Source organism: Eupeodes corollae, chromosome 2, assembly GCF_945859685.1.
Source record: "Eupeodes corollae chromosome 2, idEupCoro1.1, whole genome shotgun sequence".
Classification (NCBI taxonomy): domain Eukaryota; kingdom Metazoa; phylum Arthropoda; class Insecta; order Diptera; family Syrphidae; genus Eupeodes; species Eupeodes corollae.
In genome coordinates, this window is record NC_079148.1 from 37,646,722 (window position 1) to 37,673,982 (window position 27,261).

The 27,261-nt window shown below is 34.0% G+C and overlaps 1 protein-coding gene across 1 annotated transcript in view; it reads left to right on the forward strand.

Annotated features, from left to right (window-relative positions):
- Positions 1-750: 750 nt before the first annotated feature.
- The window catches only part of LOC129944866 (uncharacterized), a 41,104-nt gene continuing 14,593 nt past the window's right edge, over positions 751-27,261 (forward strand). Inside the window, exons 1-4 of the mRNA XM_056054528.1 lie at positions 751-934; positions 1,801-2,033; positions 2,099-2,195; positions 18,433-21,322. Of these exons, the coding sequence (XP_055910503.1) occupies positions 751-934; positions 1,801-2,033; positions 2,099-2,195; positions 18,433-21,322 (3,404 nt within the window). The remainder of the gene's footprint in view (positions 935-1,800; positions 2,034-2,098; positions 2,196-18,432; positions 21,323-27,261) is intronic.

Consider the following 27,261-nt stretch of genomic DNA (forward strand, 5'->3'; position numbering starts at 1 on the left):
AAATGGACTGTACGTCAAAAGCGATATTTTTACTCGTAAAGGGTCTTTTTATAGACGTGGCCAAAAATGTAACATTATGTTAAGATGAATATGTCATAATGTCTTAAAAGTTATGTTGGGCAAGTGGCTTCAGTGTTTGGCAGCACCACAAATTTGCACGAATTGCAAATATTGTTCAGGAGAAAGTTTATTAATTACTAGCAAATCCAGCAAACTCCGTTTCGCCACCAGATGGCTAAGTTTTTTGTAACATTTTGTTTGGGGATTAAAAGATGAAGACAAATTATTTTTTTTTATATTTGAAAAGGAAAACATTTATTTCATTTTTTCATTCAGAAATGAATTCATTTCGATTACAAAAATTAAGTGTAATTTAGTTGAACTTCTCGAAGTAAAAAATTAAAGTGAATCCAAAGTAAATTGAAGCGTTATACTTGTCCGCAAATTTTCCGTTTCATTGAAGCGCTCTTTGGTAAACCACTTCTTTGGTTTTTAGGTCTAACGTTAAAACAAACAAAGCGGATGGTTTCCCAACTCGTGAACAAGCTACGTATAACTGCCCATGTAAAAAAATGATTTTCTAAATTTATTCCGCAAACACTAAGCGATTGGACTTGCGACTTGTTAATTGTCATTGCGAACGCAAGGCGAACCGGGAGTTGCATTCGTTTGAAGTCAAGCGGAAGATCAGTAGGAACCATTGGTATTTGAGGAATACATACATTTTCACCTGCGTACTTTCCGTTAATAATGGTTGCCTTAATCAAATTCGGCATAAGTCTTTTCACCGCAAGTCGACTACCTTTGCAAAGTCGCGGTGGATTCAAATTGCACAATATCACAATAACTGAATATGTGGTGGAAATTCTCAATAATGTTTGGGAAAAAATTTTCAATAAGCTAATTGAGAGTTTACAAATCGCCAAACTCGTTGGTAAGAGTAATAATTTTCCATATCCCACAACTAACAATTGTTTAGAAAATTGTGCTGCACTTCGATCATTTTGAAGTTGAACTCTCATATTAGTGGTTAGCGATATTTTTTGTACGTTATTCCACATAGGTGATGCCTTCAGGCAAGCATTCAATTTATCTGCTGGCGTTCCACGGGGAATTACTGCCAACAACATCATCAAGCCGCTAAAGATGTTGTTATTTCGTTGAAGATCCTTCAGTGCGAAGTTAAGTACTTCAAACCCAATAGTTGACATGCTTCCCGATATGTTTGGTATAGGTGGCCATTCACAGTTTTCAAATGATTTTGGTCCTCGTTCATTTACCAACAGCAGTCGCAAATAAAAAAATTCATCATTTCTAGAATGAACAGTGTACATGCCACCTACCGTATCAGTGGAAAACACCTGTGGCCGATCTGGAATTGGGTTTCCTTGTTTGCGAAGAATTTCTTTATTGATGAATTCCAAGTGTAATACTTGGCCTTTTCAACGTCTGCTTCACACATTGCAAAGAAGCTAGTCAATATTGTCGATGGTGGTCTCTCGCTCGTTGTGCAGCATTAGCCTCAGTGAAGTAAACTCTTTACCCATTTTCCAAATGCACTGCTAAATGGACAACTAAGTAAGTAAGCTTTGGTTTAGAATATAGGGCCCTTGAAACGTCAAAAAATTTAAGAAAAATTCAGTGAGTAAGTGAGTGTTGTGGGGTGCGAATCTCATTGTTACTTGAAAGATATTTTCAGAGAAGTATTCGAATTTAATAATGATCAATTGTAAAGTTTGTGGTGAGGTGATCAAAAGAGGTTCCGGGTCCAAAATATCGTGCAACGATATTGTGTTAAAGTTCTGAGGGAGGACATTGATTACTTTAAATCTAGTGATGTACCATACCGTTGCGACAAATGCAGAGCTATTTGGCGTTCATCGATGATTGCGGCTCCATCTAACTTAATCAGCAACAACAATGAACAACAACGTGCCAACGAAAGTAATTCCAAAACACAACAAACATCAAGTGTAGGAATAGCTTCACCACCACCAAGTCCTAGTGAGAGTGAAGAGTTCTCTCTACGTGTGGTTTGCCAAAAACTTTCATCATCATGTTTTATAATTGATGTTTTGGCACATAACTTTAACAAAAGTATTTTTTCTGGAGTGCCAATATCTTGCCACTTTTCAAGAAACAAGCAGCTAATGATCTGGGTAACTATAGGCCTATATCACTCTTGCCCCCGATAAGTAAGATTTTTGAAAAAGCTGTAAAAAATAGAATTGTGAGCTTTTTAAAGAGAACAAAATTTTTCAGTGATGTTCAGTTTGGTTTTCAAAGCAATAAATCAACCGAAGATGCGTTGTTACATTTCTGTTCTCAAATATTTGTAAGTCTTGATAGAAAAAACAATACAGCTGGATTGTTTGTTGACATATCAAAAGCCTTTGACATGGTTAATCACGAAATTTTGGTTAGCAAACTTGAAAGTACTGGGTTTCGAGGATTCATTAATGATTGGTTAAGATCTTATTTAAATTTAAGAGCCCAAAAAGTGAAATTTGATGATGTTAGGAGTGATATAAAGAAAAGATTTGGGAGTTCCACAAGGTTCGGTTTTGGGACCAATACTTTTTTTGGTATACATTAATTCTTAATTCAGTTTGCCTTTTAAGGTTCCTCCTACAGCCTTTGCAGATGATGTTGGTTTTTCGTATCCTACAGATAGTTGTCTGAATCTTATATCGGATATAAATTGGGATCTCAGCTTGTTAAGAATCTGGTTTTCAGAGCACAAATTGATAATAAGTTCTAAAATAATACTTTGTTTCATACATGTGTAACAGTTAAGGCATTAAAATTAGCAACATAATTTTATTCAGTAATAATTTATAAAAAAAATACTACGAAACGTAAGAAGATAAGAATTACAAAATTATAATTATTTCACTATTCCAACAATGTGTATCATATAACCTGCATCTGTAAAAAAAATTGAAAGTAATTAGCTCATAAATTATTTAATTACTATATTTTTTGAAACGAATTTGACGTAACAAAATACACTATAGCATATACATATTTACATAGATACTCGTGTCTATTTGTAATGGTATATAAATAATAATAATGACTTTTACTTTCGAAACTATGTTTATGTTTCCTCTCTTTTATGTGCACGTATAGCCTTCGTAACTTACCTAAGAAAGACAGCTTACTCCAGTAATGGTCTTAAATTACACAAAAAGCTAACACGAATGGAGGACTAAGAAAAAGAGAACTTCTTAAAGTTCGATTTTTTTCCTCAGCTAACGTAAAAATGTAAATTTTCGACCGGATTTTTTTAAAAAGCCTATGTTGGTCTTAGATTGACATTTGAGTGAGTATCTTTTTTCTTCGTAAACACAATTTGCATGCAAATGAACGATTTGAAGTAAACTAACATAATTTCAAACGAGGTCAGACATCAAGTCGGAGTAAATTAGAAACTTATCAGATTAGGTATGTTTAACGATTATTGGAATCAGGTGCCAAACTATAAAACAGTATGTCGCCATGTCAATAACGACTGATAGGTAGGTGAGGTAGACCACAGTATACCTAACCTACCTGCTTTTTTTTTCCATTGAACGAAGTCCTCGTAATTTAACAAAATAATTATTGTAACTCATTATTTGTGATGTTAAAATAAGGTTGAAATGACAATAGGGGACATGAAAAATAAATTATTTTAACGAATTTTAAAATATCTTTGAATGACACATGTGGAAAATCATTTTTGAATCCATTTTTTATATGCATTAAATATTACAAGAAAAAAAAGAAAATTTGAAGTAACACACAAAAAAAACATTAAATTCATTTAAATCATAAAATATATGTTCATGCCAAAAAAAAAAACAATTTAAATTAAGAAAAATTAAAGTCCATATCTATCTTTTTTCTCAAGATACTAGAAATGAAAATGATTAGTTTTCGTGAGTTTCTTATTTTTAGAAAAAAGTTGTCAAAAAATAAAATAAAAGCCAAAAACAATATTGTAATGTATAGGGTAAGAAAAGTTTGATTTCAATATATGATTTATTTAAGTCCAAGACTATTTTCACAAATTTTTAGTAAGACTTTTTTGAATGTTGATTGGAGAAGTTTATTATGTTAAAAAACAATATTTTGTTGACAATACAATTTTTTGGAAGTTAAAACCTTTATTAATTCTCGAGATGTTCGAGTCGAACATCAATTTTTACCAAATTTTTGTAGTATTTTTGGTAGATTCATATTTTTTTGTAAGAAAACTGAGGATTGCATTTTGATGTTAAAGACAATATTTTGTATAAGATTTAATTAGTTTGAAGACAATATCTTTAATTGTTGTCAAGATATGCGCGTCAGAAATAAATTTTTACCAACTTTTAAAGTTTTTTTTTTTCGCACAAAAAAAGAATACAAAAGAAAAAATCATTGTTTTTTGTTAGTCAAATATTAAAGGGGACCCTTTTTTTTGTATTTATAAGAAAACCATTAGTAGATTCTATTTTTTAAATTCTCTCTACCGTTATCGATTCGAAATATATTTAAGGCCAAATTGTTGAATTGGCATAGAAAAAAAAGAGGCTGGGATGTGACCCACACCGATTAGTCTTGCTTAAAAGTTTGTCTATATTTCAATATTTATATGTCAATATTTCTTATAAGATAAAATTAGATTGAAGCCAATATTCCAAATTTTTGAAAAGATATTTGAGTCGAAAGTAAATTTTTAACAATTTTTGTCACATTTTTTTTAGGTTTTTAATTTTTTGTACAAAAATTGTCGATTCGATTTTTTCAAAATTTTACTGAAAGTTAACAGCAAAATTTTTTGAAAGATAAAAGTACTTTAAAGCGAATATTACAAATTTTTGAAAAGAAATTTGAGCCAAAATACATTTTTAACAACTTTTATTAATTTTTTTTAGGTTTTTATTTTTTGTAAACAAATTGTCAATTCGATTTTTCTCAACATCTTTCGGAATGTTGAACACAATATTTCTTATAAGATAAAATAAGTTTGAAGCCTTAATTTCAAGTTTTTGAAAAGATATTTGAATCGATATTCAATTTTGACCAACTTTGAGTAATGTTTTTTTTTAGGTTTTTATTTTTTATAAAAAAACCTGTCAACTCGATTTTTCTCAAAATTTTATCAGATGTCAAAAACATTGTTTTGGAGATGAAATCATATTTAAGTCGTAAAATTTTGGAAATGACAAATTTTTTCAGTTTTTTTGATTTATACAAAAAACCGTTAAATGGATTTTTTTCAAAAAATATAATTCTTTGATATCACGTTACAAAATATTATATAAAATTTAATTCAAGTCTCCAGCGTTTTTGGTTCGTAAGATATTTAGGGTTAACCAAAATGTTCACCTTTTTTTCAAACTGCTATGGTAAAAAAACCACCCACGAAAGGTTCTTGAGAGCCCTTTTTGCATCTTTCTGCCTTATTATCTGTATACATTTTTTTTTTTGAAATCGATATCTTTTCATGTTCTTGAGCTATGGACGACGAAAAAACGTCACGAACGTACACACCCACGCACAGACATCTTTCTAAAAATCTTTTATTTCGACTCTAGGGACCTTGAAACGTCAAGAAATGTCAAAATTATCAATTTGACAAATCGGACCCATTACAATAACTTCTTATGGGAAGTTAAAAACGCATGTCTGCATCGCACGAACTTTCTTCTGTACAACATAAATTTGTTTTAAAATAGTTACAATAATTTAAGATTTAAAAATACTTGATTTCTAAAAAAAAGTTCAAAAATTGTTTGAAAATGTGTTAAGTACGCAGTTATGTAGACCATACTTCATTTTATATTTGATTTTTGTGAAAAAGTGTTGATTCGTTTTCGAAATATCGCTTTGAAAAAAAATTGAAATATTTGTTTGAATCAATTATATTATTTAAACATTTTCAGAGCTTACACGGGAGAAAAAGTATTGAAATCAGTTAATGAGTTCACGAGAAAATTAAAAACTTAAAATTAAAAAAAATAACGGTTCTGTGCTAGCGATACAAAAATTTTTTTTACTGAAAGAAGCCAAGTTAAGAAAAAAATTTAGAAACAATTTAATAAAAATCTATGGATTCGTTTCTGGGGAAATTCGAATTTTTTACCCAAAAATTGTATTAAAACTACTGTTATTTTTAAATTTAAAAAAAAGATGGAAGGAATCGGTTTCTTTGACGTTCCCTACCATCGAAGTGTCATGTCTTATTGAAATTTTTGAGCTGTACAAATGTACAACTTGCCAATTAGGTCATAGATGTCACAAGTAAAAAAACTACTAGTCAAATTTGTTTACAGTCCTTTCTAAATGTTTTGATGTTATTTTCTTCAAATCATATTTTTTGGTACTTGATATATGGCTGCCGGTATATCCTGAAATAATAGCTCTAAAAATATCTGATTTAGATCCTAGGGACATTGGAACGTTGAGAAATGTCAATATTTTCAATTCGACAAATTGGACACATCACAATGGCAAAAAAATTACAGGAAAAAGATTTTTTAAAATAAAACAAAATGCATTTATAATAAATTTGAATTAAAAAAAAAAAGGGGCAACATAAAAATTTAATTTAAATTGTTGCATATCAACAAAATTAATGTAAACGAAAAAATTGCAGGATTCAACAAAACTTAATTGAACTTTTAATATTTATCGTTTAAAAGTAAACAATTTGTTCAAATTCATGGACAAATAAGTGTCATGCATTTAAAAATATTAGCATTAAGCTTCAATTTTGTTAAGTTTTTGAATTTGATTTTGTACTTATTGCTGTAAGTTTGTAACTTCTTGTTTTTTACTAAAACAGTTTTTACTTTCAACTCCATTTCTTTAGGCAAACAAATTTTTGATTAAAAAAAATGTCAATGCCAATAACTTTTAATGGGCCTATAATATGTTCGACGTAAGGTACATACTGCAAGAGTATTCAAATATTAAAAACCATCCAAAAAAATGGATAAACGTCTAAAAATGTACATTAATCGTTCAAAATTACTGTTTTTATGAGCCAACAAAAATATGACATGCTCTAAATTAATGGACACGTGAAAAGTGTTTTTTTTTTAATCCCAAAAATTAACCATTTTTAAATTTCTTAGATTCTTTTCAAAAGTATTAATAACTTTTTTCTTAATTTTAATTATTAAAATGAATTCAATAACTGTCTTCACATAATTTATTATTAAAAAGAAAACAATTTTTCCATTTATAAAATACAATTTAAAAATAAAATGTACATAAATTGATCCATCGTATTTTAAGCGGCAGACATAAATACCTTATGGCACAGTCAAATAATGTCAGCTTTGTACTTAATGACTTCCGAATGACAGATGACGGGGACAACAAAGCCTTGAAACCATTATACAAATACATTATGCATAGAATATAAACTATATTTCCAAATCTATTTGTTGAATTAATCCATCTGTCAAATGCTAGCTTTGACATAATGAAAGGCCTGTTTCCGCAAGATAAATGCTTTGTGCGTCCGTGGCTGGGCTTGAATATAATTATATGTATAATGCATCTCTCTATACGACTAAGAACTGTCAATTGTGAACCACAATATATCACCGAGTTGTCACCAAAGTGAAGTTTCATTAAATAACAGCTCACCTTCTACATAGCTAGTATGTATATTCCGTCCACATTTAATGATGACGTGCAATAGGCATTGTGCGTTGTGCTTGATTGGACCTTGCTATATTCGTATCTATGATCGCTATGGATGCCATTTTATACATATGTGTATGTGCGGTACGATACAGTACAAAGTTCAGGCAGGGTGTGTAAGAGTTTCCATTTCATGGCCATCGCGGTCGCCATGATTCGTATTTGCTTCACGTCTCAATCAACAAAAGCTGCTGTTGCTCTTGGTGCTTCTCGGCTATGTCGGAAGCTACTGCAGGCAATCTCATACCATCAGGACTGGCACCGCACCCACTATTTACCACAAGCACAATTCACGGGAGCATGAAATGGAACGCATTCCAACCGACAACGCACAGCGGTAGCGGTAGCAACGGTGGAGACCGATGTTGTCCGCTCAAAGCATACGGCGATGAATATGTTCATGTCTGGCGTGCTTAATATATGCAATGCGAAAATCAAGTTATAAGTAGGCTTCTGTGTTGCAGAAGCGTAAGAGAGTCTGCGTCCGTCTGGGCTTGGAGCTGCGCTTCCGCCCTGCGGAAAGATTGTGTTCACTGGATTGCAACACAGCATAAATCCATAGATGCAGCCATGAGCGGAGCCACGATGAAGACCGACCCATGACCAGCCCAACTAGCGAAGAGCGTGCAGCAAGAGTAAACAGGTGTGATTTTAACGCCTGAATGAAGCTGAGGGTTGAAGATTAATTGCGCTTTGAAGTTTGCCTTGAAGCATGGCCATCAACGACAGAGAAAGATACATATATTATATGAATTCCTCGCCGCCGTAGTCAACGTTATCGTCGTCGTCGGTGGAACCGGAACCGGAACGCTATATGCTCACAAAGTTCAGATTCAGAGTTTGCTTTGCAAATGGTTGTTCGTTAAAATTTTTGTTTTAATGAATATTTTCCATGATGCTGGATATGGTAACACATGGTTGTTGATAACATATAAGTAAGTAAATAAAAGGTACCTCCACCAAGTTTCACATATCAAGACCCATCCGTACCCGCACCTAAAACATAGCTGACGTCGTAGGTAAGATTGGAAAAGATAATAATTTTCGACACGGAATTTATATTTTGGAAGTTCACACAATCGGGAAGGTTTAAGCAAATAATTTCAAGGAAATTACATTTTGACTTGTAATGAATATTAAATTCATGTGTAACATTAAACAAAAACAAATAGACACACACCAAAAATTAGACAAACAAAAAATATGCAAATGAACCGTAATTAGTAACCAAATTGAGTTACAGAAAGTTACGTGGAAAGTGTACATTAGTTATAAAGATTATAATTATTAAAAAAAAAACGTCTTATGAAAATGTATTCAAGTTGAAAACAGTAGTTTTCGAAAAAAGTCAAAACTAAAACCATGAATATTACACTTTTCTTTTACGTAATGGAAAGTAAAAGTGCCTAAAAAGATATAGTTATTTCTCACGGAATTTTTTCCTAGAACTTGACCTGTTTGGGAAAGAATTACTTCTCAAATTTAAAAATAAAATAGAATCTGAATGAAACTTTTACACTTACTTTTTTAGTTAAAGTGTCAAAGTGAATTTTTTCAGAATACAAAATAACAAAATAAAAATAATATTTTTTCCAATAAAAAATAAAATAAATTGAAATTACCTACACCTGGTTTATTTTTAAGTGAATTTTGTATTTTGAAGGCTGATTTCGAAAAATAAAGCGGCTTTCTTAGAAACCAATTTTAAATTTATTCATAAGTTTAAATCGAGTTAAATTTTCACGAGATATTCAACCAATTTAAGAAAAAAAAAATGATCGCAGGATGGACTGTCATGCCGAAAGGTCTTGTGTTCGATCCGTGCCTACACCATTTAGAGTTTTTTTTCACGGGTACTGCCTCTTGCGAGGAATTGACAATTCCTCCAAGAGTAATTCTTGCCATGAAAAGTGCTTTCTCAAATTAACCGTTCGGATTCGGCATTAAACTGTAGGTCTCTTCCATCCCTGACATTTTTTTAAAGTTACGATTTGGGCAATATTACCGAACCCTTAAGCTTAAATTTGATGGGTTTTATGATATTTCAAATAAAATAACTCCAAAATATTAGAAATGCCATATCGTCACAAAATAACTCTCGGGCTCAAAAACTTTTTGAAAAGAAAATGCCACAAAATGCTAATTGACATACCGCCCAAGAGATGTCATATCTTCAAACTTTTAAGCATTCCAATAAAATTGTTGTTTATTTTGGGCACATCGAGTTTAAAATCGCACAAATGCAAAAAGTTACTGATAAAATGACAGATCGGAAAAAACTCGAAACATCAAGAAATCATTATTTTATCTCACTTTTAGAAAGCGGAATAACGCCATATGTATGGGCGATTTTATGTAATGTTATTGTAAGACAAAAGAAACTTTAAAAATCATAGCCGTCGTGAATATCACAATGCCTAACCCCTAAGTCATAAAACATTCAAAATTATAAATTCTGTTGGGTAAAACTACAACTTATATTCTTTTATTTAAGTTATTGTAATGGGTCCGATTTGTCAAATTGAAAATTTTGACATTTCTCGACGTTTCTAGGTCCCTAGAGTCAAAATAAATTTGTCCGTACGTTCGCGACGTTTTTTTTCGTCGTCCTTAGCTCAAGAACCAGAAGAGGTATCGATTTCAAAAAAAATTTGTTATACAGATAATAAGACAGAAAGATGGAGAAAGGGCTCTCAAGAAAATTGCGTTGGTGTTTTTTTTACCATAGCAGTTTGAAAAAAAGGTGAAAATTTTGGTTAACCCTAAATATCTTACGAACCAATGACGATAGAGACTTGAATTAAATTTTATATAATATATTGTAACGTGATATCAAATAAATATATTTTTTGAAAACAATCCATTTAACGGTTTTTTATAAATCAAAAAAATTGAAAAAAAATTTGTCACCTCCAAAATTGTACGACTAAAATATGATTTCATCTCCAAAACAATTTTGTGCAACGAAGAATAATATTTTTGTCATCTGATAAATTTTTGAGAAATTTCAAATTAACAGTTTTTTTATAAAAAATAAAAATCTTAAAAAAACATTACTCAAAGTTGGTAAAAACTGAAAATCTATTCAAATATCTTTTTAAAAACTCGAAATTTAGGCTTCAAACTTACTTAATCTTGTTGAGAAAAATTGAATTGACAGTTTTTTTTTCACAAAAAATAAAAACCTAACCAAATTAATAAAAGTTGGTAAAAATTGATTTTCGACTCAAATAACTTTTTAAAACTTTGAGATATTGGCTTTAATTTTTTTTTTATCGCTCAAAAAATATTGTTGTCATTATTCAGTAAAATTTTGAAAATAATCGAATTGACAGTTTTTTCACAGAAAATTAAAAACCGAAAAAAAATTGACAAAAGTTGGTAAAAAAGGATTTTCGACTCAAATATCTTTTCAAAAATTTAAGATAATAGCTTATAACTTATTTTTACTCATAAGAAATATTGTTTTCAACATTAGGACAAATTTTTAGAAAAATCGAATTGACAGTTTTTGTACAAAAAATAAAAACCTAAAAAAAAAATTAATAAAAGTTCGTAAAAATTGATTTTCGACTCAAATATCTTTTCAAAACTTTGAGATATTGGCGCGTTTTGTATTTTAGTTACCGTTTTTTAAATATATGGCTGTTCATAAAAATAGCAGTGCATGACAAAATACTGGATCTATTACGTAATAAGTAAGAAAAACTGTAATCAATTATATGAAAGTATACAAATAATGTTAGCTTACAATTAGTGCTTTGTTCCATAACCATTGTTTTGTATAACTGCCTCGCATCTACGTGGCATCGAGTCCACTAAAACCTGACACCTCTCGACTAGTATTGCGTTTCACGAATCAAGCACTGCATCCCACAATTTTTTTTTTCGGATCCTTGAGTTTTGCTTTATGAACTGCGTTCTTAACATCCCCCCACAAATTTTGGATGGGGTTAAGGTCGGGGATTTGAGCGGGACACTCCATAAAGGATAGCTTCTTCTGCGCAAACCATGATTTTTGCATTTTTTGACGTATGCTTTGGGTCATGGTCTTGTTGGTATACCCAAACCAACGTCATTTCCTCTTCAGCATAGGGCAACATAACCTCCTCGAGAGTTTTCACATAGTCGCTTGCATCCATTATACTCCCGATAGAATAAATAGGCCCGACCCCGTAATATGTAAAGCAAGCCCATACCTGGATCGATTGCTGCATTTTAGGCTCTTCTCACATATTCTCGACGACCCTTGGACCCAAAGACGTATTCGTATTGTGACAGCGTTAACAGACAGTTGAAATCCATTTCTTATTTTCCTAGAGCCTATGGAAGGGTTTTGTTTTGCTAACTGAACAAGTTTTCTGTCAGTTCTTTTAGCAGTCATCTTTTTTGGGCCTAGCGTTTTCGGATTTTTAGCTATTTTAAGGGGTTACTGAACATTTTTGCTGAGCAGCATTCGATGTCTTGAATATTTTGGTAGGTTTTTCCCTCCAAACGCAGTTTTCTAATAAGTTTTCGAATTTCTTCGGTGCAGTGTCTTGACCGTTAGATGCAAGTCACATGATCATATTTTTGTTTTAAGAATTTCCGTTATTTAAATCAATATAAAAAAATGTGACCAGCACTGCTATTTTTATGAGCTCAACTGTATGTAGGTCCTATAAGTCGGAAGTAAAAATGTACTCCATAAATAAAACAGGCCAGATTGCATTAAATTTTAACATACAAACAACTTCTTTAAAACTTTAACCGTTCTTCTAAAAAACACCATAAATAAGTCATTCAGTTTAAAAAATTATAATATATAAAAACAATTCTTACAAAATGACCAAACAGTTCATCCCCGTATTCCTTTTCGTGTTTACCTAAAATGAAAAAAAAACAAATTTTAATTGGATATTTTGCAATAAGTATCTAATCTAATAAATATTTCAAAAATACCCCGATGCAAACAAAGAACCCAGTTAAAAACAATTTAAACAAAGCCCTTTATATTTTTTACTGAAGGGTAGGCACCATTTAATTGATATTAACAATTTGGGATATATCTCAATCGATTGTTTTATTTTTCAAAAACAACAATTAAATACGATTTATACCTACATTCACTTCAACTAACGACAAAAAGGCCTGTTAAAAGTTTGACAAACGCCAATCAATTAATTTCCTATCTGGAAGCATATAAAAGTTGTGGAATTCCTCAATTATTAATTTCAATTCAATCGATTTTCTATTGATAATTCATTTTCCTCCTCGATTTGAAGTTCTATATCTAAAGTACAGACCTACCTACAAGAAAGCAAAAAAAAAAAAAGGAAATGGAAAAAGTTTTCTTTCTTTTTGTTTCTATTTTTCCCCCAAAAAACCATCATCAATCATTCGACTACTAATTGCTCTCTTTCTCTCTTAAAATACCTAAACTCTGTGTTGTTTCTATATTAAACTAATCTATCAAATAATAATGGGTCCTTCAATATGCTTGTCATAATACAAACACAAATAACAACAACAATAACAGTAACGAAAACAAAAACAAAAACAAAAACAAACAGACCTTCATTTCGTTACAGATCATAAATTTAAATCCTAAGGGTTGCGATTTAAGCTCAAAACTTTCTCTGTTATATAAACAACTATAACAACAACAACATCAAACCCTTTCAGCTTAAAATGCCTCTATTCGTTTAATGGGTCAATTTTAAGCGGCCGGATAAACCGAATGCCATCAAATAGAATCTCAAACCCCTAAACACCGAAAAACACTACCCGCCTTAACATTTAACTGTAATAAATTTCCAAAAACTCTTCTTCTTCTTCTACTTTGGTTCTGTTCGGTTCGGCGTTCAGCGTTTGGCATCCGGCTTCGTTTCTGAACTCTCTGCGCTTCTCTGCGCTCTAGCACACAAGTCCACCCCCCGCCCACTTAATTCCCTAAAAATAGCCATTTCCAGGGCAATGTATAGTTTGTAAAACACACTCATTCACCGCACCAACGACCGACATGAGGACGTGCCATTTGCTGTAGATAAATCTTCAAATTATTGCCCACCCACTTTGACCGAAAATCGAATTTCGAAAACGGTCACCATTTGAAAGGACAGCAGGGCCGACCGACACACGACGTGAAATTTATTTATGTCATCCAGCAAAGCAACTTCACCATGAGAAGCCTCTGTATGTATGGTCAGTAGGTAGGTACATTGCATCGCAACAAAAATTCCTAGATACATATATTGACATACAATAATACATACATATATATAGGTACTTATTTTAGGATCTCTACTTTTATACTACCTACGGGAATGTAGCCTCATTTATGTGTGATCAGATTTTGTCTACTTTTTTTTGGGTATGTATGGAAGCATGGGTGGGGTATATACATACACGTGTGCTTGGCCATATATGTATGTAGGTATAAATATCCTTTTGGAATATTTATGTCATCAACATTCCAAAAATTACTATGTGGACTTTCGCCAACACGCTTGTAGGCCAATTTGAGGGAGTAAACTTAAGCCAAAAAAGATTTGCGAGGACAATGGAAGGACATTTTGTAATAGGATAACACTTGATGTACATAAAAAGTCTGTTAGCAGGGATTTGCTGTTTTTGGTGCTGGGGAAAGTATTGAAGGGTTTTATTTCCCTTTTTATTTTTTGTTTAACATACATATTGACTTAAAATAAAGTGAATATAATTGGGTCAGTTGGTAGACTCCAGTTTTTGGTCATTTATTATGGCTTTTGTTTAAGGACATGCAGGATAGTGTGCTATAAAGTGGGAGCATTATGAATACCTTTCTACAGACATAAATGGTCGTTAACCCGCTTTGTTTGTTATGTCAAACACTGAGATAAGTTTTAAAGCCGTACTGCGTGAATGTTGTTTTTTTGTTGTTATTGCATAATATTCGCGATTTCAAAACAAATGTGCACACTAATTCTTTTCAAACCCTCTTTTTATTTCCTAATGCCTGCTGTGTTTGTGTTTGGCATCAGAACAGACCTTCTGACCTTACCGATGAAAATATCGGTAACTCATGACTGATAATTCGAAGTCGACTATTTTACTCACAGAATTTGAAAATCACCAAAAACAACCACAAACATTGGTATAAGAAATGAATGAAACAATTCAGGGAAATTTCAACGAATCTCTCAAATAAAAAAAAATGGGAAATTTTCAAAAAATTTCAAAATCGCCAAAAATATCCACAAAAATTATTATTGAGAAAATTAATTGAAACAATTTAATACAGATTTAAAAATATGTTTTCAAGTAAAGGATAATTATTTGGAAAACAAAATCAATACATCATAAACTTGCTTATGTATCCAACGACTCTGTTTACAAAAAGGACTTATTTTTTAAAATTTAAACCATTTGCCAACAAACTTTTTTTTTTTTTTTTTATAATTAGCAAACACTAAAAGGGGTTTTATACCTTTAATATGCCAAAGACACAGTGTGAGCATTAGGAAAAGAGGGAAGGGTTGGATAGGAGGTGTCGGTGTACATTGGTTTTAAATTTCTGAACATTGCAATGACAGGGAAAGATAGAGCGTGGCAAGGCGTTCCACATTCGCGTAGTACGGCTAAAAAAAGAATCTCTGTACTTCATAGTACGTCCGAAGTTGGGCTCAAGGGTAAACTGATGGGCATTCCTAGAAGCGCGGGTATTACGGTTAAATTGTTTAAGGGGAGGAATGCAACTGGCTATTTCACTAGAGCATAGTCCGTTAAAATAACGGTAAAAAAGGGTGAGGCAAGAAACCTTGCGTCGATGTTCGAGTGATGTAAACGAGTTGATGATGTTTATTTCACCAATCATTTTAAAAGCTCTTTTTTGAATACTGTTCAAGAGGCTTAAATAAGTTACTGGAGCACCAGCCCAGAGATGAGAGTTATATTCAAGTTTCGGACGTATATAGGTTTTATAGATTGTAGCCAGATCTCAAAAAACCTAGACATCTTGCGGCATTTTTGGCAACATCGCGTATGTGATCGCTCCACAAAAGGTGGTTGCTGATGCACATTCCGAGGATGTCAAGATTTTCTGTTTCGTTGATGCAAGTGCCACTCATAGATAGTGGCAAAGACGGTTTATCTCGCTTTAACGAAGCAAGACAGCATTGCGTTTTCGAAGCATTAAATTCTACACGATTTTTTATTCCCCATTGTACAATGCTGTGTAGGTCGGAATTTAATGAGCTAATCATATTTTGCCGTTGCAGTTCCACATCCGAAGAGGAGGGTTGTGAGTCTGGAAACGAATATGAAAAGCTAAGCTTACGAAGTGGTTTTGCTAGCGTGGAAGAACACCGCTTCAAAATAATAGCGGGGATACCATCTGGGCCAGCGGATTTATGAATGTTGAGATCTTTAAGAACTCTCGCCACAGTTCGAGTACGAAAAAAGATTGGTCCCATAGAATCATTTACGCGTTCAAGAACTGGAGGAGTCATGACACTATCTGGTAAGGTGGAATTTTCGGCGAACTGCCTAGCAAATAAGTTAGCTTTATCAATAGAGCTAACTAAAGGAGTGTCATTGACAACAAGCGTAGGAACCGAGGAAGAGCAAGAATTCCTCATGTTTTTTTACAAATGACCAAAAATTCTTACTGCCTTTGGGACATTGCAGTATTTTTCGCCGTAATTTTTGGTCATGTAAAAATTTGGTCCTTCGAATATAGGCGTTGCAGGCCTTCCTGGCTTGCTTAAACTTTTTCCGGTTTTCCTCAGTTGGGTTGGCTTTAAAACACCGGAAGCTCACCTCTTTCTCCTTGATAACCTCTTTGCAGCTCGAATCGAACCATGATTTATCCTTGGGTTTAATACTTTTAACCCTATTCGGGATAAACGTTTCCATTCCCAAATGAATCATACTAGAAATCATATCTGCACTGGAGTCTACGTCGCTATCGAGGAAGCATAGCGACCAGTTAAAGATCCTGAAAAAATTATTGAGACCGTCCCAGTTGGCTTTCTCGTACTGCCAAACGGTTCTCTTTGGAGCTCTTTCTTTAACTGGATTTGTTTGACACGAGAAATTAGCAGATATAACACTATGGTCCGATGAGCCTAGAGGCGTCAATACACTGATTGTGTACTTATCAGGATCAGAAGTGAGAAACAAGTCAAGGGTATTTTCTGCTCGGCCGTTAACGTCTGATATTCGAGTAGGCTCATTGACAAGCTGAGTAAGATGGTTAAACTCAGCAAAAATCTCAGCACACATTCCTTCGGGCGTTGTCTGGCCCGAATGTCGAAGCCACGAAGAATTGTGAACATTGAAATCGCCCGTAATAACGATTTCAGTGTGAGGATACAGGGAGACAATTCTTTGTATGGAGTCAGACAGAGCATAAAATTCCTGAGAAGTTGAAACTCTGTCCAGGTTTGGGCTCCGATAAAGAAAACAATAGTGAATGATGTGCTTATTCACGGAAAGTTTTAACCACATGAAAATAAAAAGGGAGTTAGTACAATGACCGTATTGTGGTAAAAGTTGATATGCAACATCATTCCTAATATATATGGCGAGACCATGGTGTGAGAAGAATAATGGCACTAAGCGATACCCATGAATGAAAAATTCAGCAGGATCGGAATCTTCACCTACTTGGGTTTCACTCAATGCCAAAACAGCTGGTCTGTTAGAATTGATGTGGATGTATACAGACAGAAAATTCGATCTTAGCCCACGAACATTACTATAATCTACTCTAAAATAACCAGTCATTGCAATATAAAAAAAATCTTAAAATCAAAACAAACGAACTTCTAAGTATACTAATAAGTTTCCCTTCCAAGATTTAAATGCCAAATCTTGATTTATGTATTAATTATTATGTTCGAAAATCGTTAAAGTGTTTTTTTGTTTATAAATTGTAGTATAGTTTGAAGAGACCAAGTGTGAGAAGACCATTACACTTGGTCTCCACTTCAACGATGGCAACTACGCCTTACTTTATAAAACTGTAGCCAACTTCAATGTAAAAGTTAAATAACCGCAGCCAACTTCAGGCAAAAAACGAAGATGTATTTAATTCATTCGAATTCTAGAAGCCAACCGCCATTGACGCCATATTTTTTGTAAGATATTTTCCTAAGAAAAAGAAAACTAAATTGTAAAAAAACCAGTTTAATAAACGTGTGGAGCAACTAAACTTCTTTTGTTTTTATCTATATATATAAAATATTCCTGTCACAGTGTTAGTGGCCATATTCCTCCGAAACGGCTTAACCCATTTCAATGAAATTTTGCATATACATTCGGTAGGTCTGAGAATAGGTTTTTATCTATTTTTTATATTTCTAAGTGCTATTGTTTAATAAATATTGTTAATTTAATAATTTTAAACTCTGTCGATAACTGCGCAAGTGATTATTGATCAGGTTTTCTTTGTATGATCTGTAATTGTTTATTATTTATATTTGTGTTATTCATAATTTAAAAAAAGTTTAGTTCTCACATTAACTTAATACCTCAAAAAAACTGAAGACGTGTCGCAAGCTCCCGTGAACAACGGCTATTGTATTAAACGTATTATATTTCACTATATTTAATTCATTTATTAATTTCTTTATTATTAAAAGACCCTTTAGTAAGAACATTAAAGCCAGTGTGTGCAAAAATTTGGGAAAATAAAAGAGAATTATTATGAATGGTAAGTGAAATAATAAACGAAAATACACCAATAATTATTAAATATACTGCTTTCCACTAATTGAATTTCAGCAAAACGGAGAAGAACTTCTTTGGGCCGTTATACACGTAATTCTGCAGGCATGCGGAATGCAAGAACCCAAAGAACAGAAGAACAAACCCAACAAGATAATACTAATGCGCGTGTGGGAATGGCGCGATTGCGTCAAGCTGAACCAGAGGATGAACGAGCTGGACGAAATGAACAAAGAAGATTAGAACAAATGCAAGCGCGTCGTTTGACAGTTAGCAGAAGCAGAGCAAGTGACCAGCAGCGTCAAGAGGTACATCGATCATTTACATATAATTCATTTCTGCGTCTAGCATTCGAGTATGACCCTGCTATTCAATATTATGCTCATTTAAAAGTGGTAATTGGAGCTATGGACAAGGAATGTCCGCATTGTAAAGCTCTTAAGTTTAAAAATGAGACACCCGGCATGTGTTGTTCATCAGGAAAGGTCCAATTACCTGCAATTGAGACACCACCGGAACCATTGAACGGTTTACTTATCGGCACAGATCCAGATTCTAATCTTTTCCTAAAGTCAATTCGAAAATTTAATTCGTGTTTCCAAATGACATCGTTCGGAGCAACAGAAATAGTTAAGAATATTCCTATCAACAATGGTCAACAATTCAATTCAACATTCAAAATCAAAGGCCAAATATATCACAAAATGGGCTCATTGCTGCCAATGCCGAACGAAGCATCTAAATTTTTACAAATTTACTTTATGGGCGGAGAAAATGAACGTGTGGATGCACGTTGTGGCTATAATAACCTCGACTCGCATTTTGCCAGACGCATCGTCAGCGACCTGGATGCTCTATTGAATGAGCATAATGAATTGTTGAAAATATTCAAATCTCACATGCACAATTTACAAAGTGATAATCACGCTATTGTCATCAGTCCTGATAAATCACCTGTTGGAGAGCATATTCGTAGATTTAATGCACCTGTTCTTGACGATGTTGCTGGAATCATGGTTGGCGACCGTACAACTACGCGAGAAATCGTGATTCGTAGAAGAAATAATAATCTACAGTTTATTGCTGATACACACCGTTTATATGATGCTCTCCAATATCCGCTAATATTTTGGAAGGGACAGGATGGGTATTGCATAAATATCAAACAACGAGATCCCACAACAGGTGCCGAAACAAACAAGAATGTCAGCTCGAAGGATTTTTATGCGTATCAGTTGATGATTAGACGCGACCAGAGCAACGTTATTCTACGATGTCGTGAGCTTTGTCAGCAATTCATGGTCGACATGTATGTAAAGATAGAGAGCAAACGATTACGATACTTGAGATTTAATCAACAAAAGTTGCGTGTGGAAGAATATATTCACCTACGAGACGCTATCATCACCAACGCCGACGCCGCTCAAATCGGTAACTCTGTCATTCTACCATCTTCATACAAAGGCAGTCCACGCCATATGCAAGAATATGTCCAGGATGCTCTGACTTATGTACGCGAATATGGGCGGCCGTGTTTATTTATCACGTTCACGTGTAATCCAAAATGGTCGGAGATTACATCTTTACTATTGCCTGGCCAAAATGCAATACATCGCCATGACATTACAGCACGTGTATTCAGACAAAAATTGAAGTCTTTGATAAATTTCATTACAAAATTACATGTATTCGGTCCCACACGTTGCTGGATGTATAGCGTTGAATGGCAAAAGCGGGGATTACCTCATGCTCACATTTTGGTTTGGTTAGTCGATAAAATACGTCCTGTGGAAATCGACAGTATAATTTCTGCGGAAATTCCTGATCCAACTACTGATCAAATGTTGTTTGATATTGTTACAACAAACATGATTCATGGCCCATGCGGGAATCTTAATCGTTCATCACCTTGCATGGCAGACGGAAAGTGTACTAAAAGTTTTCCGAAAAATTTCACTAACGATACAATCACAAATGTTGATGGATATCCAACTTATCCCGACAATTGCGGACAATCATTTGTTAAAAATATTAACAGCGTAGACATTGACATTGATAACCGTTGGGTGGTCCCATATTCGCCTCTGCTGAGTAAAACATTCAATGCTCATATTAATGTTGAGTTCTGCAGTTCAGTGAAGAGCATCAAATACATTTGCAAGTATGTGAATAAAGGCAGTGATATGGCTGTTTTTCGGGTTGAAAATACCAATTTGAATGCTCCTCCGGTTAACAAAGATGACGAAATAACACTTTATCAAATTGGCCGGTACGTCAGCTCCAATGAAGCTGTTTGGCGTATCTTTGGTTTCCCAATTCATGAACGGGATCCAGCAGTTACTCATTTAGCCGTCCATCTTGAAAACGGCCAGCGCGTATATTTCACGAGCGAGACAGCGTTTGATTGTGCTATTAGTCCACCAAAAACTACACTCACTGAATTTTTTGAATTGTGTAATCGTGCGGATGCTTTTGGTGCTTTCACACGGACATTACTCTATTCAGAAGTACCACGCTATTTCACATGGGCTGCTACAAAAAAATGGATGCCTCGCAAGCAAGGTACGCCAATTGATGCATGTCCCGGTTTATTCAAATCAAATACCTTGGGGCGAGTATTTACAGTCAATCCAAAGCAGACTGAGTGCTTCTATCTTCGACTGTTATTGGTTAATATCACCGGCCCATTATCATTTGAACATATACGTAAAGTGAATGGACAACAGTATCCAACGTATAAAGATGCATGCCTTGCACTCGGCTTGCTGGAAGACGACAACCAATGGGAATGTGTACTTACTGAAGCAGGATTGAACTGTACAGCTAAACAAATTCGCTTACTATTTGCTATAGTGCTGACTACATGTTTCCCGGCCAGAGCAGAGACATTATGGGATAATCACAAAGATTCAATGACTGATGATATATTGCATCAACATCGTACACGGTGCAACGATCTTACGATAATATTCAGTGACGCTATGTACAATGAAGCATTGATTGCTATTGAGGATCTTTGCATTATAATTGCCAACTTACCACTCAGTCATTTCGGTATGCATTCACCTAATCGAAATGCATCTGATTTAATAGACAATGAATTGAATCGTGAACAACAATACAATACTGCAGAAATGGCAGCGGTAGTTGCTCGCAATGTTCCACTAATGAATGAAGAACAAAGATCCATTTATGACCACATCATGCTCGCAGTTTCGGCAGGACAAGGTGGATTCTTTTTTTTGGATGCATCAGGTGGAACTGGAAAAACATTCCTTATTTCGCTAATTCTTGCTAAAATACGATCAAACAATCGCATTGGCTGTTGCATCTTCTGGCATTGCGGCAACTTTATTGGATGGAGGCAGAACAGCTCATTCAGTATTTAAACTGCCACTAAATATTCAAAACAACCCGGACGCGGTGTGCAATATAAAAAAACAATCATCCATGGCCACAGTGCTGAAACAGTGTAAAATTATCATCTGGGATGAATGCACTATGGCACACAAACATTCACTTGAGGCATTGAACAGGACATTGAAAGACATAAAAAACAACGACAGACTATTTGGCGGCACTCTGTTACTTCTTTCAGGTGATTTCAGGCAAACACTTCCCGTTATTCCGCGTTCAACGTACGCTGATGAGATCAACGCGTGCTTAAAATCATCGCCACTGTGGCGTAATGTTCAAAAAGTACAATTGAAAGTAAATATGCGTGTTCAAATGCTTCAAGATCCATCCGCTGAAACATTTTCAAAGCAACTGTTAGATATAGGCGACGGAAAATTTACTACCGATGAAACTGGATGCATAAAATTACCGGTCGATTTCTGCACGATTATTGATTCACAAGATGCTCTCATTGAACAGATATTTCCCGATGTACACCGAAAATATACAAATCATGAGTGGCTGGCAGAAAGAGCAATTTTAGCAGCAAAAAATGTGGATGTCAACGATATAAACCTTAAAATACAACATTTGTTACCAGAAGACTTGGGGTCATACAAATCAATTGATACAGTTTGTGATGCTACCGAAGCAGTAAATTATCCAACTGAGTTTTTGAACTCATTAGATTTACCAGGCATGCCACCGCATAATTTACAACTAAAGGTTGGATCTCCGGTAATTTTGCTTCGGAATTTGAACCCACCGCGGTTGTGCAACGGAACCCGATTAGTAATTAAAAAATTAATGAAAAATGTTATCGAAGCCATTATTTTAAATGGCAAATTCCGAGGTGAACAAATATTATTACCGCGAATCCCTATTATACCTACAGATGTGCCAATTCAATTCAAGCGCCTTCAATTTCCAATTAGATTGGCATTTGCAATGACTATCAATAAGTCTCAAGGCCAAACGATGTCTGTCTGCGGCTTAGATTTGAGCACTTCATGTTTTTCACATGGACAATTTTACGTGGCGTGCTCTAGAGTGGGCAAACCATCCAGTTTGTTTGTATTGGCGAAAGATGGGATCACAAAAAATATTGTACACTCTGTTGCATTAAGGGATTGATATTGTTTTTATTGTAGTATTGTAATAATTAGCGATATGTTAAATTAAATTGATTAATTAAAAAAATTTGTTTGGTGATTTGTTATTTTAATATTTTGCTACCGTTTACAGTACTCTATAGCTCTCCCTCTTACATATATACCACATCCGTACAAACTTACAATAAGTTAGTTATTTATTTCTATTCTCTAGAATTTATTTATATGACAAAACAAGGTTTGTCGGGTCAGCTAGTATATTATAAAATATTGTTTTGGAGCAACACAAAAATGTGTTTTTTTTTATTGATAAAACATAAATTAAGAACAAATTTTAGAAAAAAAATAATAAGAATCTATAGGTTTTTTTTTTTGAGTAGACCCCATTTTTGGATTTTCGACCAAAAAATTATACTGGATTCCTGTTATTTTTAGTTTAAAAAAAATTAAAAAAAAAGACAAACACAAATATGCTTTAAGCCTAAATTTCCAAATTTGAGCCAAGTAGACCTTATTTCATGTTTGTCATATTGAATTTAATAAGCTAGTGCCGGGTTAGTCAAAATTAAAGACAAATTCAGAAAACCAAACGAAAGGAATGAAGTTTGTTAGGTCAATACGTTTAAATCGAAATGTGTAACTCGTAGTCAGAAAAAATAAGCTTCTACGAAGCATTGAAATTGTTTAAAATTTATTACAAAAATAGTGAATATTTTACAGTCACGGTTCGCAGTTCTAAAAGAAAAGTTTTCTAACCACCTTTTATTCATAGAGTTGATTACAATAATTGGGAACTCAGTTCTTGTGAAAGATGTATCCTATGAATATGCAAAACAATCGATTCGATTGAAGAACCTTAAGATGGAATTCGTGAAGTTATTGAGGACAAATCTCATAAAAGGAGGAAATTATTTTTGATTCCAACGATTAACAAAAATTCTGTTAATACATCCATCAAAACAAAAAATGAATTAATTGAGGAATCAATTAAAATACAAATAGTAACACAATGTTGAAGTTTTTTACTTGAACTTCAAAATTAAAGAGAATTGCAAATTTACTAAAAAAATCTAGGAAATAAGCCGATAAACTTGATCAAAACAAAATTTGTAAGTTTCGAAAATTCAAATAAATAATTCAAATAATCTTGAACGAATTTTTTAGTTTATGAAGAATATAGTAGACTTAGGAAGTATATGTTAGTCACATTCATTAAGGTCTTTATAAAACCAACAACACGCTTCAGGAAACTCAATATGAATAAGGCATAAAAAACTTATCTCAAAACATTGTCTCCAATCAACTTCTCTGTTTATGTTGAATTCTTTAATGAATTTAAGTCTCTTTCTAATTTTTATTATGATATTTTATGTTACTGATATGGGCACCTCTTTGAAAGAGAATCCTAAAAAATTTTGGAAACTTGTAAACTTAAAGAAAAAATCAGATAGCTTTCCAGTTAACTTCACTTACAAGAACCTTTCGTTAGATAAAACTGTTGATATCTGTAATGCTTTCGCAAAAAAATTCCGTGAGTCATTTGTTAATAGCCCTCAAGAAGTTGAAGAAGTATATTTTCATAAGCTTCACTCTTTTTCGCAAACTAGCTGTAGTCACATTCCTGTGCTACAGAGCACGGTCCTTGATCTTTTATCTGCGTTGAATGATGATTGCTCAGCCGGTCCCGATGGTATTCCCCCGATAGTACTTAAAAAGTGTAGTAATGATTTTGTTGAAACCCTTACGTTCTTATTCAAACTTTCTCTAAAAGTAGGCAAATTTCTCAGTAAATGGAAGAAGTCATTTCTAACACCTATTTTCAAGAAAGGTAACAAGGCGGATATAACAAACTACAGGCCCATTGCAAAGCTTTTTGGCATTTCTTAATTGTTTGAACAAGTTGTTTGTAAAAGTGTGGCATTTTTTAGAAAAAATCCCACTTGGGAACAGCAACAAGATTTTGTAAAAAAAGATTAACCGGTTCAAATCTCCCCATATTCTCAAACATATGTTCAATCGCTTTGAAAAAGGTTATGAAGTTGACTGTATATACACTGACTTCCTAAGTAATTATTTTATTTAAACTCAAAGCTCTTGGTTTTCCACCATTTTTCTTAGATTGGATCTAATCATACCTTGCAAACAGATCCTATGAGGTAAAATTTAGAAATTGTCATTCAGAACATTTTGTTGCTCAATCTGGTGTTCCCCAGGGATGTCATCTTGGCCCTTTTCTATTCATCCTGTCTATTAACAACGTATCGTCATGTTTACGTTCAAATGAGTTCACATTTTTGCTGATGACATGAAATTTTTTAAGATTATAAAGTCCACCAATAATCGTATCCTTTTACAATCCGACATTGATAGTTTCCCATTTTGGTGTGGGAAAAATAGCCTTGCCCTCAACAAAATGCCTTAAATAGGCTAAGCAATGTTGCTTGGACGTCAATCCACATAAAACAGAATTAATACTCTTTTCGAGAAGATATTAAATTCCTCAGATTAGCCCACCCAAGATTTAAGGAACACCATTAAGCTTTGCCGACCAAGCTAAATATTTGGGCCTCATTTTAGACAAAAGACTAAATTGGAAGGCAAATATTGATGAAAGAGTCAAAAAGGCTACTGTATCGCTTTTTACTTGTAAAAAGGCCATAGCATCAAAATGGGGCTTCTCCCCAAAAATAACCCACTGGCCTATACACTTCGGTAATCAGACCGATACTCATTTATGGAGCTGTCGTATAGTGGACCGCACTGTACAAGACGGTAAATCTAAATAAGCTCATCAAAGTCCAGCGGTCAGAAGGTATGTGCATCACAGGAGCACTTCGCTTAACACCAACCGCAGCATTGGAGGTGCTTTTAAACCTAACACCTCTTGATAACTTCTCCAAAATGGTGGCTGACAACTCATGTGTAAGGCTCAGAGCCACCTCTAAATAGAACAGTTACAATACTGGACATACTACTATTCTAGACAGTTTCAGATCTATTCCAGATCGCTTAGACTATACCACCTCAAAAATGGTATTCGGTAAAAGCTTTCATGTGTCCATCCCTTCAAGATCCTCCTTGGAAGAAGAGAGACCCCTGGAAGACTACAGACGGTTCAAAGACCGATCACGGACTTGGAAGTGGTATCTATTAGGAACAACTGAATCTCAGTCTATCATATAGACTTCAAAATGTGGTATATTCCAGGCAGAAGTAATGGCGATTAAACAAGTACTATCCTGACTCAAAGAAAACGTTATATCTTGCAAGGATATACGAATCTTCTCGGACAGCCGAGCGGCTCTTAAATCTCTCGCGTCTGTCTCCACAAACTCTCAAATAGTCCACGATTGTCGATCATCTCTGAATAAGATGAAGGAACAGTTTAATATTCACATAAAAAACATAACATAGGAACACCACAATATACTCTAGAATCAACAAATGCTAGATGGACACAGAGTACTCGTACCACCTGCCTAGCAACCAAGCAAATATGGCATAGACTTAAAACGGTCAGAAGGCTTGATATCCCTGAGCAGACAAAGTACAAGTTCTACAATTGGAATAATAACAGGACACAGCCTCATAGGAAGACATGCTTTGAGGGTAGGGGTCTACAAAAATGACTTCTGTAGAAGCTGCATGGACGAGGAGGAAGAGGAAACAGTCCAACACCTTCTATGTACATGTCCAGCACTCTCTATTAGAAGGAATAACTTTCTCGGTAATCCCTTCTTCGATGATACCAATGAACTTGCAACGATTGACGCAAAATGTCACTCGAACTTTATTAAAAGTACGAAATGGTTTGTTTAAGTTCATTACTCTCCCATAAGTAACCTCATTAGTGGTATCACAATGGACTCTTGAGGTCTAGGTGCGTCAATGACATCTAGACAGTCACTCTAACCTTACCTAACCTTAGGCAAGTTTCATGCTTGGTTTTATAAAACGCTGGGCAAAGGAGTTCAATGATCCCTATGTTACTCTTTCTTTGTACAAATGCCATTTTCGTCCTCATCTTGAATATGCTTCGAAGGTATGGACCCCTTATTACGAAATTTATAGAAAAGGTATTGAATCAATTCAACATAATTTTATTCGCTTTGCCCTAAAGGGTCTTCATTGGGAAGATCCTTATGATCTGCCTCCCTACGAACATCATAATCAGCTTCTTCAATTGCAATCTCTCCATCAAAGGCGTGTTAATAATGATTTGATATTTATTTCTCAACTCATTAACGGTGAAATTGATGCACCTTATTTGCTACCTTGTGTAAATTTGAATTACCGAGGCGCAACTCGTCACCTACATTCTTTTGATTTTAAACATATTGACTTCCATAGAACTAACAATGGGAAAAATGAAGTTTTA